Source organism: Episyrphus balteatus, chromosome 2 (genome assembly GCF_945859705.1).
Source record: "Episyrphus balteatus chromosome 2, idEpiBalt1.1, whole genome shotgun sequence".
Classification (NCBI taxonomy): domain Eukaryota; kingdom Metazoa; phylum Arthropoda; class Insecta; order Diptera; family Syrphidae; genus Episyrphus; species Episyrphus balteatus.
The window spans coordinates 104249653-104268316 of record NC_079135.1 but is presented as its reverse complement, the minus strand read 5'-3'; the positions used below and the strand labels follow the sequence as shown (position 1 = coordinate 104268316).

General features: G+C 28.2%; 2 protein-coding genes across 2 annotated transcripts; one reads left to right on the top strand and one right to left on the bottom strand.

Moving 5' to 3' along the window:
• Nucleotides 1-2690: 2690 nt before the first annotated feature.
• LOC129909627 (myrosinase 1-like) lies at nt 2691-6302 on the bottom strand. The gene is made up of 4 exons (XM_055986699.1): nt 5994-6302; nt 3476-4003; nt 3089-3408; nt 2691-3024 (listed from the first exon to the last, which is right to left on the bottom strand). The coding sequence occupies exons 1-4, from the start codon at nt 6300-6302 to the stop codon at nt 2691-2693; spliced, it is 1491 nt and encodes a 496-aa protein (XP_055842674.1).
• A 6677-nt stretch (nt 6303-12979) lies between these two features.
• LOC129909626 (myrosinase 1-like) lies at nt 12980-17664 on the top strand. Its single transcript, XM_055986697.1, has 6 exons — nt 12980-13282; nt 16348-16605; nt 16665-16934; nt 16997-17331; nt 17400-17502; nt 17566-17664. The coding sequence occupies exons 1-6, from the start codon at nt 12980-12982 to the stop codon at nt 17662-17664; spliced, it is 1368 nt and encodes a 455-aa protein (XP_055842672.1).
• Nucleotides 17665-18664: the final 1000 nt, after the last annotated feature.

Genomic DNA, 18664 nt, shown 5'->3' with positions numbered 1-18664 from the left:
TTGTATGAAAAATTAAAATATTTTTTTTAATGGAAAATCTCGGAAAATTCTTCGGAAAATGGGGTACTTAATTCAAATTAGTCGAGCACTTAATTACTCCATTTGAATTTTGTCAAAAAAAAATTTATTTTTTGAGAAAATCAAAATTCAAGTTAGCAGAACATGAATTTGTATGCAAAATGAAAATATTTTTTTTTTAATGGAAAATCTCGGAAAATTCTTCGGAAAATGGGGTACTTAATTCAAATTAGTCGAGCACTTAATTACTCCATTTGAATTTTGTCAAAAAAAGTGGAATTTTTTGAAAAAATCAAAATTCAAGTTAGCAGAACATGAATTTGTATGGAAAATGAAAATATTTTTTTTTTTTAATGGAAAATCTCGGAAAATTCTTCGGAAAATGGGGTACTTAATTCAAATTAGTCGAGCACTTAATTACTCCATTTGAATATTGTCAAAAAAAAATGTATTTTTTGAGAAAATCAAAATTCAAGTTAGCAGAACACGAATTTGTATGAAAAATTAAAATATTTTTTTTAATGGAAAATCTCGGAAAATTCTTCGGAAAATGGGGTACTTAATTCAAATTAGTCGAGCACTTAATTACTCCATTTGAATATTGTCAAAAAAAAATGTATTTTTTGAGAAAATCAAAATTCAAGTTAGCAGAACACGAATTTGTATGGAAAATGACAATTTTTTTTTTTTTTTAATCTCGGAAAATTCTTCGGAAAATGGAGCACTTAATTCAAATTTGTCGAGCACTTAATTATTCAATTCGAATTTTGTCGAAAAAAGTGGAATTTTTTGAAAAAATAAAAATTCAAGTTAGCAGAACATGAATTTGTATGGAAAATGAAAATATTTTTTTTAATGGAAAATCTCGGAAAATTCTTCGGAAAATGGGGTACTTAACTTATATTAGTTAAGCACTTAATTATTTAAGAGAGTTTGAAAAAAAAAAAAAAAAATTTTTTTCGAAAATCACAGAAAAAAAATATTTTTGGAAAAAAAATTTTTTTTGGAAATTTTTTTTGGGATTCGTAGAGCACTTAATTAGCACCTAAATATTATACCAAACCCGATTTTTCTACGAGCAGTTTAGGGCATTTTCTGGTAATTGCTATGCTAACTTTAAATCAAGTTAGCAGAACATTAATTTTCTCCAAAAGTAGTGGAGCACTTAATTTAATTTTGGGGCACTTAATTAGCACTTAATAAGCACTAAAAGATCCAATAACAAAACATATGTTCTGCTGACCTTGCTCTGCTAACTTGAGAGACATAAATTTTACTATGCAAAATCTCAAATTTTCTTGTCCAATTTCTACTTTTTCCGGAAGTTGAGAAAACTGGAAGTTGATCAACTCTCGAGTTTAAAATCAAAAGTTGAAAATTTTAACTTTGAGCCAACAAAGGCAGATTCGGAAGTTGAAAATAAAAATACTCTAGTCTCAAGTTATGTTCAACTTCGAGTGAACAAAATGGCCCTTAGTGTTTTCGTCTATAACTCAGAAGTATGAAAATCTTGTTAAGGCCTTTACGAAATTACGAGCAGTATAAATGACCTATCAAAAACGTGCGGAGCACACTTTTTACGATACTTTGAAGACTTTCCTTAATCGGGGCCACAAAAGTTAAAAAAAAAATAATACAGGCATATTATAAGACTGGCAAAAAAATTTTCTGTCACCTTCCCTTTCAAAGGCTAGCAAATCAGTAGGTACTATTTCAATGGTCCGCATTTGGTTACCTCCAAAAAGATTTTTCACGTCCCTCACTTTTGCGGATACCTACTATACTTTGTGGTGGGATCAAAAAATTTTAATCTAAAAAATTGTAGCTATAGTTACTCGTTAGTGATAATTTGCTGCGCAAAAATTAACTTTGTGCTTCTTATGAGTAATTCAAAAAGAGTTTGCTCAAGCTTATGCAGAAGTTTTAAAAAAAATTACCATAATTATAATTATAATAATTTTTGCGCAAAAAATGTTGAATAAGGTGTTTAAAAAGAAACTAACCTTTTCTAAAAAATAAAATCTTGATCCAGGGTCGCAGCAGCGGAACGTACGTCTCTGTTCATTCATTTGGATTTTTGCAATCTCGCTTAACACAATCGGTTATATGTAGTGATGGGAACTATCGAATAAAAACTATCAAACTATCGACAGTTGTAAAATATTCATTCATTCGATAGTTTGAAACCATTCATTCATTTATTTAGTTACTATTTTTATTCGAACAGTTTTTTTATTCGATATTTTTTTTATTCGATAGTTTTTTCATTCGAATAGTTTTTTTGTTCGATAGTTTTTTCATTCGAATAGTTTTTTTTAAACGATAGTTTTTTTTTATTCGAATAGTTTCTTTTTATTTGATAGTTTTTTCGATAGTTTTTATCCGATAGTTTATTCGATAGTTTTTATTCGAATGAATAAATGAATGAATGAATGAATGAACTATTCGATAGTTCAAATCATTCGATAGTTCCCATCACTAGTTATATGTAAATATGATTGAAAGTCATCAAAAATTATAATTTTAAATAATTTATTTTTTTTATTGCTTATACTCTATTAAATTATTTGCTACTTAAACTACTTAAATCTATATTTTACAATCTATTTTAAATAATAATACTTTTAAATAACTCCATCAACAACTACTTAAACTTCTACTATTTTTTTTTTTTACATAATATATTCCATTTGTAAAATTCTCGAACTAATAACTTTTTTATAATATTTTGCTGAATTTTTAGCAACACGATCTTTTGTTGGACTTGTCATATTAACACTATAAAGTCCATATTTTAACGTATATCCAAATAACCATTCAAAATTATCAACCAAACTCCAATGTGTATATCCAATAACATTACAACCATCATTCGCAGCATTCAATGCAGCTTGTAAATGAGTTTTAAGAAAACTTTGACGATTATTATCTTCAAGTTCTCCCATATCACGATAGCCATTTTCTGTGATTAAAACTGGAACATTATTATATTCTTTACTAATCCATCTATTTTTAAAGAAAAAAAATTGTTAGATAAAAAATCTTGAAAATGAATTTGCAAAGAACTTACTTTAATAAACCCTCAAGACCAGCTGGATCACAACTTTGTCCTGTTGTTTTGAATTTTGAATAAGATTCATAGTTTGCATCTCGTTCAAATGATGGATTTTTGCCTTGTGGCTGCGAAGCACGTCTTATATGAGCCGATGAATAATAATTTAGTCCCAAGAAATCAGCTGAACCTCGAATAATATCTTTCCATTCTCCTTCTAAGCTCGGCAAACGTGACATAATTCTGCCTTCTTCAAGGCTATTTCTTCCAATATCTTTGACCATTATTTCAGGATATCCACCGGCTTTACTGAATATTGGATGTGCAAGATAACCCATCTAAAAAAGAGATCAATCATTATTATTAACTCCTCAGAAGGACTCTTATGTCTTAATCAAAACTTACATTGAATTGCATTGCACGTTCTAAAATATCCTTATCCGAAGAATCTCCAATAATGAAATAAGGACTATTGAGTGAAATACCAACTTGTCCATTTTGATGCTTGAAATGTGATTTGTAAACACGATAAGTTGCACCATGTGCTTTAAGAATACTGTCAATACAAAGATAATCAGCTACCCCTGAAGCATTGATTAGGGGAGGATAAACTCCATCACCATAAGCACGTTTGCACATAAACCAAGGTTCGTTAAAAGTTATCCAATCTTTTACACGATCACCAAAAAGTTTAAACATTTCTGCAGCATATTGAACAAAATATTCAATACTCAAAGAACTGATGAAACCTCCTTTTTTCTGTATTTCCAATGGCAAATCGAAGTGGAAAAGTGTAACCAAAGGTTTTATGCCTTTAGCAAGTAGTTTATCAATGACTTGGTTGTAATAATCAATTCCAGCTTGATTTCGGTGTTTTGTTTCGCCATCTGGAAAAATTCTTGTCCATGATATTGAGAAGCGATAGTGACCAACCTGAAAAAGAAGAATTTAATTGATGATTAGTAAATTTTGAAATAGAACTGATATTGCTGAAAAGAGTCCTTTAAATTGAAAGTCTTAACCCAAAAAATGCAACGGATGCGAAATTCCCCTAACCACTATTGTCTACTCAAATTATTTTTGTACATTGTCCATTTCGCAATTATTTCAATTTGTTCGCATATCGTTATTTTGCTTTTTATTATTTTGCGAAATGTTTTATAACATGGTTTGCAACTTGTTGTTTTGCATAAACTTATTACGCTGTTTTTTAACCAAATTATTGTTTTGCATTTTTCAATTCGCAATTTTGAAGAGGAATTTAAATTTATTCACATGTTGTTATTTTGGTTTTCATTAATTCATGCGAAATTTATTGTTATGAATATATTGCATGCCAAAGCAATTTTAAAGCTAAATAACACTTTGCAAAATTAAAAAAACAAACATTGCGGACTGTCATTTTACAAAGCGACTTTGCGAATTAGCATTTAGTAAAATTTAATAGCGCGAAACAACAATTTGTTTGATTTGTATAAATGTATTTCGCAATTTGCAACTAAGATAATTTTGCTTCACAACGTCACGACTTTTGCTTTCTCCATTTCGCATTTTACAAAATGAAGAAAACATTGCGAGTTGTAATTATGAAAAGTGTCTTTTTGCCAATCAACATTAGGTTAAAGAAAATTGCAATGGAAAAGAGCGAAATAATTTAGTGAATTATTAACTTTGCGACCCTTTGCCAAAATTAGGTACTTCGTAATATTTTTTCTGCAACTTGCAATCGTTTTTCGCATTTTTATTTCTTTACGTTGCCACTTAACCAAATAATTATTTCGCATTTTCTATTTTCAATTAATTCGCAAATCGTTTTTATTTTTGCTTTTTAAAATAAAAATTAAAATGAAGAATTTTAAGATAAATAACACTTTGCGAAAAATTGCGAATGGGTATTTTACAACATGTATCTTTGCCAAAAAAGAGCAAAATTGAAAAATTGAAAAAATTGTTGTTTATTCAAAAACCTTCGAAATATTTAATTTGCAAATTAAACCAATGATGAAATGAAAATTTGCGAAATAAGAACTGCGTGATATATAATTTTCTTTTGTGATACTGTAGAAATATTATCTTTTGAATAAATTTCCCTATCAAACAAGAATATGGTAACATGGGAACGATGAGTGTTGAAATAAATTGCTGCATTCAACAAAGTTTGGTAGGGGCATTTGACGGTTTATGTATTTTTGCTAATTTTTAACTTTGCGAAAACTTTTTTTTTGCAGCTTGATTGTTTTGCTTATACATTTTTTCTTAATTCTTTTTGGCAATTAACATTAAGTATTTTTCATGTGACACTTTGCCATACTTTCATTTTGCAAAATGATTTCTTTTTGGCAATTAACATTAAGTATAAAAAAGCGAAATGGAAAAGTACGAAACCAATCAAATTGATAGCTTTGCAAAGTTTTGCCACAAACTACTTCGCAACTTTATTCTTTTGGATCAACTTTTTTCACAATTTTCAACTCATAAAAGTTTGAAACAAATTTGGCAAAATGAAAATTTCGAAGTTATAACTGCAAGGTAAAAGTATTTTTTTGTGGAAGTGCTTGCGAAATAATTTTCCCCGATCTCAAAAAATTAAAACATGAGAATTTGTGAGTCTACAAAAGTTTGTGAGTCATAAACGCATGCAAATACATAATTTTCAAAAGATTGCTTGAAAACACGATTTGTTGCAAAAAAAATTCTTTTTAGGTAAACAAAGTTGACAGCTAGGAAATTCGTAAGTTTTTTCTACTCGTATCATACAAGTACCATTTTCAAATTGGCGGAAAAGAGTCTCATGAACTAAAGCTTTTAAACTATTCAAATGGGCAGGTGCGAAATTAGATGAACCGAGAAGTACACATCAGGTGAAAGATGGCGTTTGAATCGCAAAGGAGAAAAGGCAGTTGTTATTGTACACTTTACTCACCTTTAAATCATCGAGTATATCCAAATCATCATCAAATCGATTATAAGAATTGATAGCCACATCACCATCAGATCCATCTCTAACCAAATCAGGATTATTATGCGTAAAATCATCCCAAATTGATACACCCTTTCCATCTGCATTCCAACCGCCTTCAATTTGATATGCCGAAGTTGAAACACCAAAACTAAAGTTACTTGGAAAATGTAAACTTCCTTTCGAACGATAATTACAGGATTCTATGTTCGAAATAAAATTCGAACATATTAATAGCAATCCAATTACGAATATTGAATATATTGTATTCATGTTGAACTCTTATGTTGTTTATTTTTGAAATAATATTTATTGACTGTGATTGAAAGTCCCAATGAAACAGTCTTATATAGTCTCTCATGAATCGAAAAGAAAATACCTATGTGAATAACATTGTCATATTTCGAAGAGATACGCATTTTATGAATAATATTCAAAAACATCAATGGCGGGAGAAGCGCGTGGTTTTTAATCGCGTAATGTGCTCATGCTAACCTTTGGTGTCAAACTTTGCAGATTAATTGGAACAATAACAATATGCTATTAAAATTATGGTTATTTTCCAAAAAAAACAAAAAAAAAATATAATAATTAAAAGTTTATTTTAATTGATGTCATTTGTGTAGTGGATAGGTGTAGATACAGTTAGGCGGACAATGTCTTTGGGATTTTTTGTCTTTGTTGAGATAGGTATAATGGCGCCAATGACTCCTAATTTATACATATGTATAGTTACGGTGACCATCCGTCCCGGTTTAACCGGGACTGTCCCGTATTTCTATAGCTTTCCCCGGGTTTTTATTTTAAAAAACCCGGCACGTATAAGTGTCCCGTATTTTGCAATCTTTCCCGTTTTTGTCCCGTATTTGTACATTCTCTGCTTTTTTTATTTAATATTTTAAATACTCTGCATCACAGTGGTTGGGAAAAAAAAGTTTCCTTAATTTTTCAAATAAAAGCAATAGTCTTAAAAACTTTCGTCAATTACCCAGTTTCAGCTTATTTTTGTTAGGTTGTGAAGCTACATCAGAAAAAGTTTTTTTTTTTTTAATAATGAACAATACGAATAAAGAAACCATCTTCTTTTAAGAGCTTTCAAGAATTTATTAAAATTTAAGGCTTCACAATTTCACTTCATTTAAAATAAAAGCTAAAAAACAGCTCTCACGATTTTGTTTAAAAAAAAATATTTTTTAACAGCAGAACCGTTTTTTGATTTCTGACTATTTTGTAACCGACTTAAATGATTTAAACGAAACGTTTTCCTTGATATTGGTCCGGTCAATTTAGACATCCGAGGTTACATTAATTCCCAGCATGCTGAAAATTGGTAGGATTTTTGGAAATACCATCATAAATTAAATCTAAAAAGTCCTCATCGATCTGAGACCTGGAAAAAAATTTACTTGGAGTCAAAGGTCACAAAAACTGGTTTTTCAAGATTTTCAGCAAAACGGTAAGTCTTATCAAAAAATTTTCAATGCAAAAATTGTAGACCAGATTATTGTCTATAAAAAGTGTCATGACACTTTTTTTCCTAAGACCCACCGTTTCTTAGGTATAACGATTCAAAAAGTTGAAGTTTAGTTGTAATGGTCATAATCAGGCCTATTCTGAAAAAAAAACTCCCAACTGAAAAGTTCCTGAAATTCCAATCGGAAAAATGGTGAAAATTTCCATTTTTTTTGCTTTCCCCATTTTCTTTACCCTTAAAGAACGAAATTCAAGCTAAAAAAATAATGAAATTATATAAAATTTATTATAAGCTATCAACTAAATAAAAAGAAAGGCAGGCCTAAAAACTCCTGGTACAAGCAAATGCAAAAACACCAGCATTCAGTTGGCCTTAGAAATGGAACAATACGAAACCGGGAGGCTTGCCGCCGATTTCTGAGGTCAACCCGGCGAACCCCACAAGCGGATCACTAGTGTGAATCAGTAACGTGGGATAGTTATGATCCCCTCGACATCGAGATCATAACAGCGCCGAGAAAAAAGGAAGAAGAAGAAGATTATAAGCTATCAACTAAAAAAATTGACCAAATCTTTTTTTTTTATTTTTTTTTATGAAAATTAATTGCATTGAAAAAATTCCAACTATTTTTCTAGATATGGTACAAACATGATTGTGGTAAATATTAAAAGCTAAAATACCTAATAAGCTTTCAAATGTTATACAATTTTCTACAACTTGTCATGTAAGAATTGACAAAGTTAATTTTTTCTTTCGATTTTTTCATGAAAAATGTGTGATTTCAAGAAATCATTTTTATACTTTTTACAAAACATATAGGCTTTAGTTAATTCTTTAGAAAAAGTATAAGGCTTATGTCGTTTTCGATTGGTTTCACTCGAGGATTCACTCGTTCTGAAATACAATAAAACGGTTTGAAGCACTTCCACTCAATTCTGTTTTTTTTTGCGTTTGTGTAAAATTTTAAATGTCAAACATTTGAATTAATTTTTTTTCTGGCAAACGAATGACATGGTATTAAAGTTGAAAAATTATAATTATGAGGACGACGACGAAGAAGATAATGATAATAAATAGTTCCAACGCTTTAATGCACATATTTTTTTATTTTTTTTATTAATTTCAATTTCAAAAAACAATTAATTCTTGAATTAAAAAAAAAAAAACACTGATTGAGTTTATTTTTGACATTTGAAAATTCATGTATTAGTATTTCTTGAGTGGATTCTGATTTGAAATCGAGAAGAGAATTCTTCTTCTCAGAATCGTTCTAGCTGTCATTTTCATGTTAATAAAATGGTTTCAGAAGGCTTCTGAATGATTCCGGACGATTCCGGAGAGCCAATCGAAAACGACATTATTGAAGGTATAATTTGTTTATACTTTTGCATATAAAATAAATTGCACGACTGGGGTCGCACGTACTTGCTCTTATGCTTAAAGTAACTATAATGTTAAAGCTTTTTATTCAAGAAATTTAAAATTCGATATTTTGAAGAAATTTCATAAGTACACCGAAAAAAAAAAAACAATATCAATTTAACATTTTTTAAATATCAAATTAACATTTTTTAAATATCAGCCAAAAATGCTCTATAAAATGTGTTTTATGATATTTAAAATGTTAAAACAACATTTTTATTATCAGGATGATATTTAAATGTCACATTTTGGAAATTTTTTTTGATATTTTATTATCATTTTTTCATATTAATTTCTCATTCCAAATTATTGAAAAATATTAAATAAAAAAATTCTTAATGTGTACTAATTTAAAGGCGCTTTGTGTTTTTTCGAAGTAAAATGTATGATTTACTGGGAAAATTTGATCGGCACTAAGATTTTACTTCACATAGTTTGGGAGAAAATAACAAAACAATTATATCACCTATAATAGAAAAAATAATATCACCATTAATTTGTAAAGAATATTCCCTTTCAGTAATGTTTCGAAAAAAGAAAGAAAATTCTTAAAATAATAAAAATAATAAAAATGAAAAGGAAAGAAATAGGTTTCATTATAATAAACTAAAACGTAAAATCTAGTCAACATTGATATTTTTATTGTCAAAATGAAATTTTCACTATCCACTTTAACTTAAAAAAATGTCAAAATGATATTTTAATTGTCAAAGTGAAATTTTCACTGTCCCACCTGAAATTAAAAAATGTCAAAATGATATGATAAAATATCAAAATTGATATTTTAATTGTTGGACGACTTTTGTCACTGAAAAATGTTAATTTGATAGCTGTTATTATCAAATTTTTTTTTCGGTGTAGTATAAAAAAATTAAATCTGTTTTTATAATTAATAAAACTCCGTTTAAAAATATCTTAAAAAAAAAAAAACAAATATGCCATTTTATTTCTCGTATTTTTAGAAAAAAAATTTTGAAAATTGTAGGAGCCGTTTTTTAAAAAAATAATTTTTTATATATAAAATTTTTTTAACATTTTTCAAAAAAAAAGTTGGTATGCCATTTTGAAGAAATAATTAATTTACACATAAAAACTAAATTTCAAAATTTTTCATTGATCCGTTTTCAAAAAATTGATTTTTCAAAAAAAAATGTTGAAATATTTTTTAAAAAACCAAAAATGAGTTTTTTGAAAATTTTCTAAAATTTTAATATTATCTCTACTTACACACTTTTGTATAAAAATTTTCATTTAAATCGGGTTAATTTTGTACGAGATATTCAGAAACGAAAAAAACCGTTCTATGACAGGTACCGTTAATAACGGTACAAAAAATATTTTTTTTATTTAAAAAGTTGGCCCTTATGTGTAGTATTACACACAAAAATTTTAATCAAAATCGTTAGAGCCGTTTTTGAAAAAAATTAACTTTTCTATTTCCGTTATATGGCAGGTACCGTTAGTTTTGGTCATAAAAAAAAAATTTCAATTTCCCCTCTAGGGAATCACCAAAAACTGCTAACTACCAAGTTTGAAGAAAATCACTTCACTCGTTTAGGCTGCAGCTCCAGATAGAGACAGACGGACAGACAGACAGACAGACAGACAGACAGACAGACAGAATTGCCGGACCCACTTTTTTGGCATTCTCCATCATCGTAATGTCATGTAAAATTGTTATCTCGAGTTCGATTTTTTTTACGAATCCTAAACTTGCCCTGTAGTACCTATATCGCAAGTAAAAATTGACATAATGATAAATGCTAATTTTTAAATTAATCAATTTTAATAAATTATGATAATCCGTTAATCGATTTTACAGTCGACCACTTTTTTTTTCTTTGATATTAATTGTAACTTGAATTTATCTCAAAGAAAAACTTGAATTAATATCAAAGAAAAAAAATACTTCATAAATAAAAAGTAAATGAAAAAATGTAATTGCATTAGTTGATAAAATATGCAATGCAATAGCTTTACCGCGTCAGTCCTCAAGGGCCACAATTTTTTTTTTTTTAGAATACACCCAGGAATAAATTTTCAAATTTTCCATATCCTAAAACATTGAAATCCTAAAAATTTAAACATTCCAAATCTATAAAAAAAATCAACATTTTTAAAAAATTTCATCTTTTGATTAAAAACAGTTTTTTTTTCGAAAATCCTTAGTAGGCAACGTATGCTGCCAACATTTAAGATGTTGTTTTTTTTTCTCTGAAAAACGAATAATTATTTTTTTTTATTTTTATTTTTTCGTATACGATTTACCGTTTAAAAAGAATTTAAAAATAAAGTAATTTTAGCTCTAAAAACAAGTTCGCTGAACCCAGCCATGTTAACATTCAAAAGGTCTCGTAATTCCGTCCGTCCGTCCGTGCGTCTGTGCGTCAATCTGTACACATTTCCACAGCCTAAACGGGTGGACGGATTTTCTTCAAATTTGGAACAGATGATTTATATGGAATTCTGAAAGTTGTTTTTTTGTTTTTATATCTCGCTTAGAAAGTGTATCTCCCATACAAATTTTTCAATTTAAACCAAATATCTCGAAAACGACTCTAACGATTTTGGTTGTAAGCGATTGCAATAAAATTGCATTTTTATTTTTTCCAAAAAAAAGTTAAAACAAATTTTTTTTTTTCATTTAACAAAATTTTGCCCTAAATGTCGACTCTTCCCCAATATCAATTTTTTGAATTTTTTCTAAACACGTTATATCTTTTGATCTAGAGCACATAACAAATTTATTTAATTTTAATACGCATGCTGATAATATTACCTTTCATTTAATATATCACACATAACAGTACGTGCTCTACAAGTTATATAATCTTTAATTGAAAAAGCTTGAAAAATATCTCAAAACAATATCTCAAGATTTGTTGCCGATGAACAGCCAGCAGTAGAGCAGTAGAGGAAGTACCGTAATCTCAGTTTGAAATTTCGACATGGTTGGCTTTAAAAAATTCTTACTTTTTTTGTAGGCATGGTAGAAATATGATTAAAGCGTCATATAAAAGGTGAAATAATAATGATATAAAATTTATTATAGGTTGTCTTTTAAAAAATGGATTTAATGGCGTTAGAAGAGAAAAGAGATTGATTGTTTTGATTTTTTTATAAAAACTAATTGGGTTAAAAAAATTCTAGCTCTTTTTGTAGATGTTGTATAGACATGGTCGATATAAATATTTTGAGCTGAAACAATAAGCTTTCAGATGGTATAAAATTTATTGTAGGTTGTCATATAAAAAAAGTTGTATTTCTTCGATTTTTTTTTTAATGATTTTTTAGGTTTCAGTTCAACCACGTGTGAATTGCACATGATTTTTTTAAATTTATATTGAGCCAGCTCTTTAAATCTACAAGCAAATTACATAAAAGTGCTTTGAACTACAAGAGCAAGTACGTGCGACTGCGACCCCAGTCGTGCATTTTATTTTATTTTATTTTAAGTCCATAAGTTACGCACAGTTCACAAAGCACAATGTATATGTAGAAAAATGTATAACTTATTGGATTGCATTTTATTTACGAATATAAGGCCAAAAGAATTTTATAACAGAATAATTTTCTATTTAAGGTTAGAATAAAGATACTAGGTACCACTCAAAAAAAAACTTGAACTTTAATCTTGATTTCAGAAAATAACAAAATTTTTCCCACAAACAAAAATATAATAAAAAAGATTCTGTTTACAAGAAGAGTCGGTATAAACATCGTTAAAACATAATTTCATAAATTATTCAATTAAAAACAAAATGGGGCATAACATTAGTATCTTTATTCTCAACAACAATTTATTTTGCCTTCTTCAAGAATTTGTCATAAACTTTATTGCAATAGCAACTTCTTATTCTATTTATATTAGCTATAATAGGGCATTTTTGTAAAATTTTGTTTATATCTTTATTGAATTTTTTGTATTGATCCAAAAATAGAAGAACAACAATTATAAACTTATTTTATTCGATTATGGTGTTTATCCATCACAAATTCGAATTTGATATAAATACCAAAAAATTCTGTCTTCAAGTTTAATTATATCAAAAACATGTGGTCATTAGTTCTTTTCGTTGTTATTGGACTGTTTAGGTCTGAAAGTTTAGTTGAAGCTACCAATTGTACAATTGTAGCAAAAGGAAATTTGATATTTCCAAAAGATTTTAATTTTGGTGTTGCAACATCGGCTTACCAGATTGAAGGTGGTTGGAATGCAGATGGTAAAGGTGTATCAATTTGGGATGAATATACGCATAATAATCCTGATAGGATCAAGGATCGGACAAATGGTGACTCAGCAGTAGAATCGTATCGGCTTTTCGATTTGGATTTGAAAGCATTGAAGGAATTAGGGGTAAGTCTAAATGTCCTTACTGTTATCTAAGTGTTATGTTATAGTAATATAAATTACTAAAACTTTATTGTTGGTCGAAAAAAAAAGAAAAAATGTGAATTTCAGTCCCTTTTTCGATAAACAAAAATTAAAGGTATGATATTTGACTAACTTTTTGTAATAATCCAGTAACTAGCCATTATTATCTTTCAATTAAGCCATCGAAACCTAAAAAAATAGTTAATGGAATATATTTTACGAATTTTTAAAAATATGTTACATGAGAGTAACGGTGGGTCCGAAAGGGTTAACAAAAATATCTTTTTAAACGGTTTCGACTTTCATATGATAAAAAAAAAATATTTGAAATTTTTAATATATGTAGGTACATACCTATCTCAAACCCTTTTTTCATAAACTTTTTTTTTTTTTGTTCTAAAATCGGTCATTTCGAAGTAATTCAGAAACCAAGAAAAAAGTTTATGAAACCCCTACATGCCTACATATGTATTTATCGTTAAAATATTTTTGTTTTACTTCAAAAGTAGGATATTACCTACTTGTCAAGGAATAGCTTTGCAAAACAAAAACCACCTATTCCCAGCGATCAAAAAGTTTAAGCTTAACCGAAAATGAAAACAACAAAAAAAAATGGTTTCCGATTATCCGGGATTCGATTAACCAGGACGCTCTATTATCCGTGAAAATGTTTGACATTTTTTCTCGACAATAAGGCAGAATTTATTTATTTAAACTCTGTTATCCGTAATAAATTCTACTATCAGTAACATGAGAACAGGACCAAATAAGTTCCCTCACTTCAATTCAGCACACGCAAAATCGAAATCAGGGGATATGTGTTGTGTTTGTTTTCTTATGTGTGTTTTCTTTTTTTTTCTTTAATTTTTCTTTTTATAAAAACTTAAATACATAGTAGAGTAACTAAAGCTTAAAAAATGACAATAACTAAAGTATAAATAAAGAGTAACTAAAGCTCAAAAAATGACAATATTAGGGAACCCGGCCGAACAGCTCTGATTTTGATGATCTTTTTTTCAAACGTTGGTAATTAAAAATACTTTAAAGATTGAAGTCTTTAGATTAAAATTTGCCGCTGTTGCCGTTTTGATTTTTTAAATTTAATTGAAGATTTTTGTGATCAAAAAATTTTCTCACAAATTGACTTCAAACACAAAAAAAAATATTTGAACACAACGGCAACACCTACAATATTTAAATATACATTTTTAAAAAGCTAGAAGCTTTTTCATATTTTTAAAATTAAAATTAAGTAAATTCAGGAAAGGGCTTTTGAAAAAATGGTAATTAAACTCAGATTTTTGAAAAAAAAAAAAAAATTATTGAAAAAATTTAGCATGATCTTTTAAAACTTTTTCGTAACATAAAATGCATTTATTTTTCAAATTTCTTAGGCAACATTTATTATTATTTGAAATTATACAAAAAATGTCAATATGTATTATACAATTTATGAAAAAAATTAAAAAGTATTTTATTTTCGAAGAACTTTTTTAATTTTTTTTTTTTAGTTCAAAATTTTAATATAAAGTTATTTTTTCTTCATTCAATAGCCCTTATTGTTGAAAGTAAAATAGCAAAAGTTTAATTTTCTTGTTTGCCAAAGTCCTTGATTAAATCAATTATTTCAATTCAGTTTTTATCGAAAAATCCAATGAAATTGGAGTAATTTTTAATTTTTTTTTTTCAAAACTATTATATTACCTTTTCTTCTTCGGAATTTAACTAATCATATCTATGGCCAAAATATTTTTAAAAATAAATTCATATTTTATTGCGAAAAAGTTTGAAAAAAAGTCATTTAAATTTTTTTCCGGCTAATCGAGTTTCAACTGTAGATCATTTTGTACTTTCAAACATGAAAAACCATCTATTTAATTGAAAAACTAAAAATTGAAAATATGGTACGCATACGCCACAGTGACCCATCTTTAAATATAAAGAAAGATATAATATCCTTCGATTTTTTGTGGCTTGTAAATGCTCTAGCTGCAATTTAAATAATGTGATTTAAATTAAAAGACAAGGCTGCTCCTATAGTGCTATAAATTTTTCCAATTATTAATTTTTTTTTAGAACACAACAAGTAGTAAATAAATAAAATCATTAAGTGCACCATAAATGATAAAATTGGTTATCTATTTCTTTTAAAGTTATTAATTTAAATAATTGGTTACTAATAATGCATTATGATAGAAAGGTTATCTTTATCTTGAAAAAAAAAGGTTAAAAAAAAAAATAATAATATGCATGACGCCATAAATACAATCATAAAGTTAAGATAAAGAATGAAAACAATTTTATAATTTTTTTTTGAAAACTATTGGATTTTTTTTTTTGATTTATTGGATAAAAAGGTAAATAGAAATTCTTGGAACGATATCCCAAAGAAATTGAATAATTAAAAAAAAATCAACATATTTCATCGCTAGCAATACGTACAAAGAGGGCAGAATTTACAGATTTTACCAAAAACTTCCTTTGACATAAAACCATAACTTGCCTGCCCTTAGTTTGAGTAAAAATTAATCAAATTTTCAATCAATTATTAGGTATCAACAACAAATATCCTAAATTGAATAATATTCAATTAGTTGAAACTCCGATAACTGACATCAACACAATTTAAATTTATCACATTTCCTGTTAATATTCAATTTCCCCAATTAAACCTCATTTTACTGTTATCGAATAGTTAATTAATAGATTCTTTGTGAGTGGTAAATATAAACACCTTGCCCTCTTGGATTAAAACATAATGTTATCTTTGATTTCGATAACAAATAAAGTTTATCAATGGAAGATTTCTAATACTGCCATAAACCTAATTGCAACCTGTTTTTGATTAAGAGGGTACTTGACATCTTGAACTTGTCATAAAGACATTTATGAAAATGCCTCTTGTTAAAGAAAGAAAAATAAGCTTATCTTCAGGCAATGCATCAAAAACTTCGATATGATCGTAAAAATAAATCCTGATAGAATCAAGGATATATATGAAATAGTAATTCTTTAACTAAACGAATATTTATTTTATTTTCTTAAAGGTAAAACATTATCGTTTTTCTATTGCATGGACACGAATCTTTCCAGATGGCTATGTCCATTCGAAAAATCAAAAAGGAATCGATTACTACAACAGTGTTATCAATAAGCTTTTGGTAAATGGTATTGAGCCAATGGTCACTATGTTCCACTGGGACATGCCTGTTGGAATACAAAAGTTTGGTGGCTTCTCTAATGAGCTAATAGTTGAACAATTCTCAGATTATGCTGAGGAACTATTCAAATTATTCGGTGATAGGGTAAGATAAACATTGTTTGGTCTTCTGAAAAATAAAAATTATCTGTTTTCCTGTTAAAGGTTAAAACATGGATAACATTGAATGAACCCCATCAAATTTGCAAATCAGGTTATGGCAGTACGAGATCACCACCAATGGTTGGAGCTCCTGGTGTTGGTGATTATATTTGTTATACAAATTTGCTTAAGGCCCACGGTGCAACTTATCGTTTGTATCAAGAGAAATTTGCTAAAGAACAAAAAGGAAAAATTGGTATCACTTTGGATAGTCAGTTTGTCTTTTCTAAAACTAATAATAAAAATGATATCGCTCGTGCAATGCATTACAATGTAAGTTTCTTCCAAATAAGCCAAACAAAGCCTTAAATATTGATCAATTTGAATATTTTTAGTTGGGATTGTTAGCTCACCCAATTTTTAGTAAATATGGTGATTTTCCTCCAATCGTATTAAAAGATATTGAAAAGAGTAGCTTTGAAGAAGGAAGAGTAAGATCTCGTCTTCCAAGGCTTGGTGAATATTGGACAAAAGTAATAAGAGGATCATCTGACTTTATGGGTCTCAACTATTACACTTCGAGATTTATTAAGCCTGCTACTGAACCAGAGGGTGAAAACCCTTCAACAGAAAGAGATTACAATTATCAGAGTAAGCCTGATAACAATTGGCCTAGAGCAAAGTCAGATTGGCTTTATTGTATTCCCGAAGGATTGGAATATCTTTTGAAGTAAATTAATAGAAAAATTTACGGTAAGAAATGTTTTCATGTGTTCTTATTTCTTTCACAAAAAATAGATATATTCGAGATGAATATGACAATGTTGAAGTCAAGATCACAGAAAATGGTTGGTCAGATTCTGGTGAACTTAATGATGATAAACGTCTTAAGTATTATAAGGTAAAATATACAAATAGAATATATATCGAAAGTTAAATAAAAATTCAATTTTTGACTTTTCAGAGTCACATTCAAGCTGTTTTGAATGCCATCAACGATGGATGTAATGTTACTTCTTATTCCGCTTGGAGTTTGGTTGATAATTTTGAATGGAATCAATAGATATTTAAGATAAAGATACCGTAAACTACAAGAGCAAGTACGTGCGACCCAGTCGTGCATTTTATTTTATTTGCTCTATAGGGCAAGTATTGGTTTCGTGTCGAAAAAAATTGAGGTTTTAATCAAACCCAACATTACGATGATAGAGAACTCCGAAAAAGTGGTTCTCGCAATTCCGTCAGTCTTTCTGTGCGTCTGTGCATCCATCTGTTCGCATTTCCACAGCATTAACGGGTGGACGGATTTTCTTCAAATTTAGTACAGATGATTTTTATGGAATTCTGAAAGTTGATTTTTTTTTTGTTTTTTATATCTCGCTTAGAAAGTGTACCTATCATTCAAATTTTTCAATTTAAAACAAATATTTCGAAAACGGCATAATTTAAGCGATTGGAATAAAATAGCATTTTTATTTTTTTTTCAAAAAAGTCAAATAAAAATTTTTTTTTAATTTAACAAAAGTTTGCCCTAAATGTCGGCTCCTCCCCAATATCAATATTTTTTTAGTTTATATAGAGCAAGCTCTTAAAATCTACAAGTATAAAAGTGCTTTAGACTGCAAGAGCAAGTACGTGCGACCCCAGTCGAGTATTTTATTTTATTTGCAATAAATATTTTTGTTTTTTAGGCCGTGTGCGAATTGCGTTAAAATGTTGGTTAAAATTTCTACCACGATTAAAATTTGACGTTTGCGAATTGGGTTAAAATGTATTAAATGGGTTTTTTTTCTTGGTACTACTTTGAATAAAATTCCCTCAAGATAAAACAAAATTACCCTCAAAAATGGTTTTTCTTATGTTCAATTAACTATTTTTTTTAACAAAACCCAGTTGAAAATATATCAAGTTAAATATTCTAGTATGAAAATGTAAGAAATTCTCAATTTCACATACTTTTTTTTTATTTTATCGATAAATTCCCATTTCATTATGATCAAAAAGAAATTTATTAATTCAGTTTTCTAACACTAATTCGTACTTCTATAGCTGCCAACAAAATA

Excerpts from the sequence above, each read along its gene's own strand:
- LOC129909627 (XM_055986699.1), bottom strand. The coding sequence starts at position 6,302 with ATGAATACAATATATTCAATATTCGTAATTGGATTGCTATTAATATGT. Across the intron at positions 4,004-5,993 it reads ATATACTCGATGATTTAAAG|GTTGGTCACTATCGCTTCTC; the intron begins GTGAGTAAAGTG and ends CTTCTTTTTCAG. Across the intron at positions 3,409-3,475 it reads AACGTGCAATGCAATTCAAT|ATGGGTTATCTTGCACATCC; the intron begins GTAAGTTTTGAT and ends TCTCTTTTTTAG.
- LOC129909626 (XM_055986697.1), top strand. The coding sequence starts at position 12,980 with ATGTGGTCATTAGTTCTTTTCGTTGTTATTGGACTGTTTAGGTCTGAA. Across the intron at positions 13,283-16,347 it reads AAGCATTGAAGGAATTAGGG|GTAAAACATTATCGTTTTTC; the intron begins GTAAGTCTAAAT and ends ATTTTCTTAAAG. Across the intron at positions 17,503-17,565 it reads AACGTCTTAAGTATTATAAG|AGTCACATTCAAGCTGTTTT; the intron begins GTAAAATATACA and ends TTGACTTTTCAG.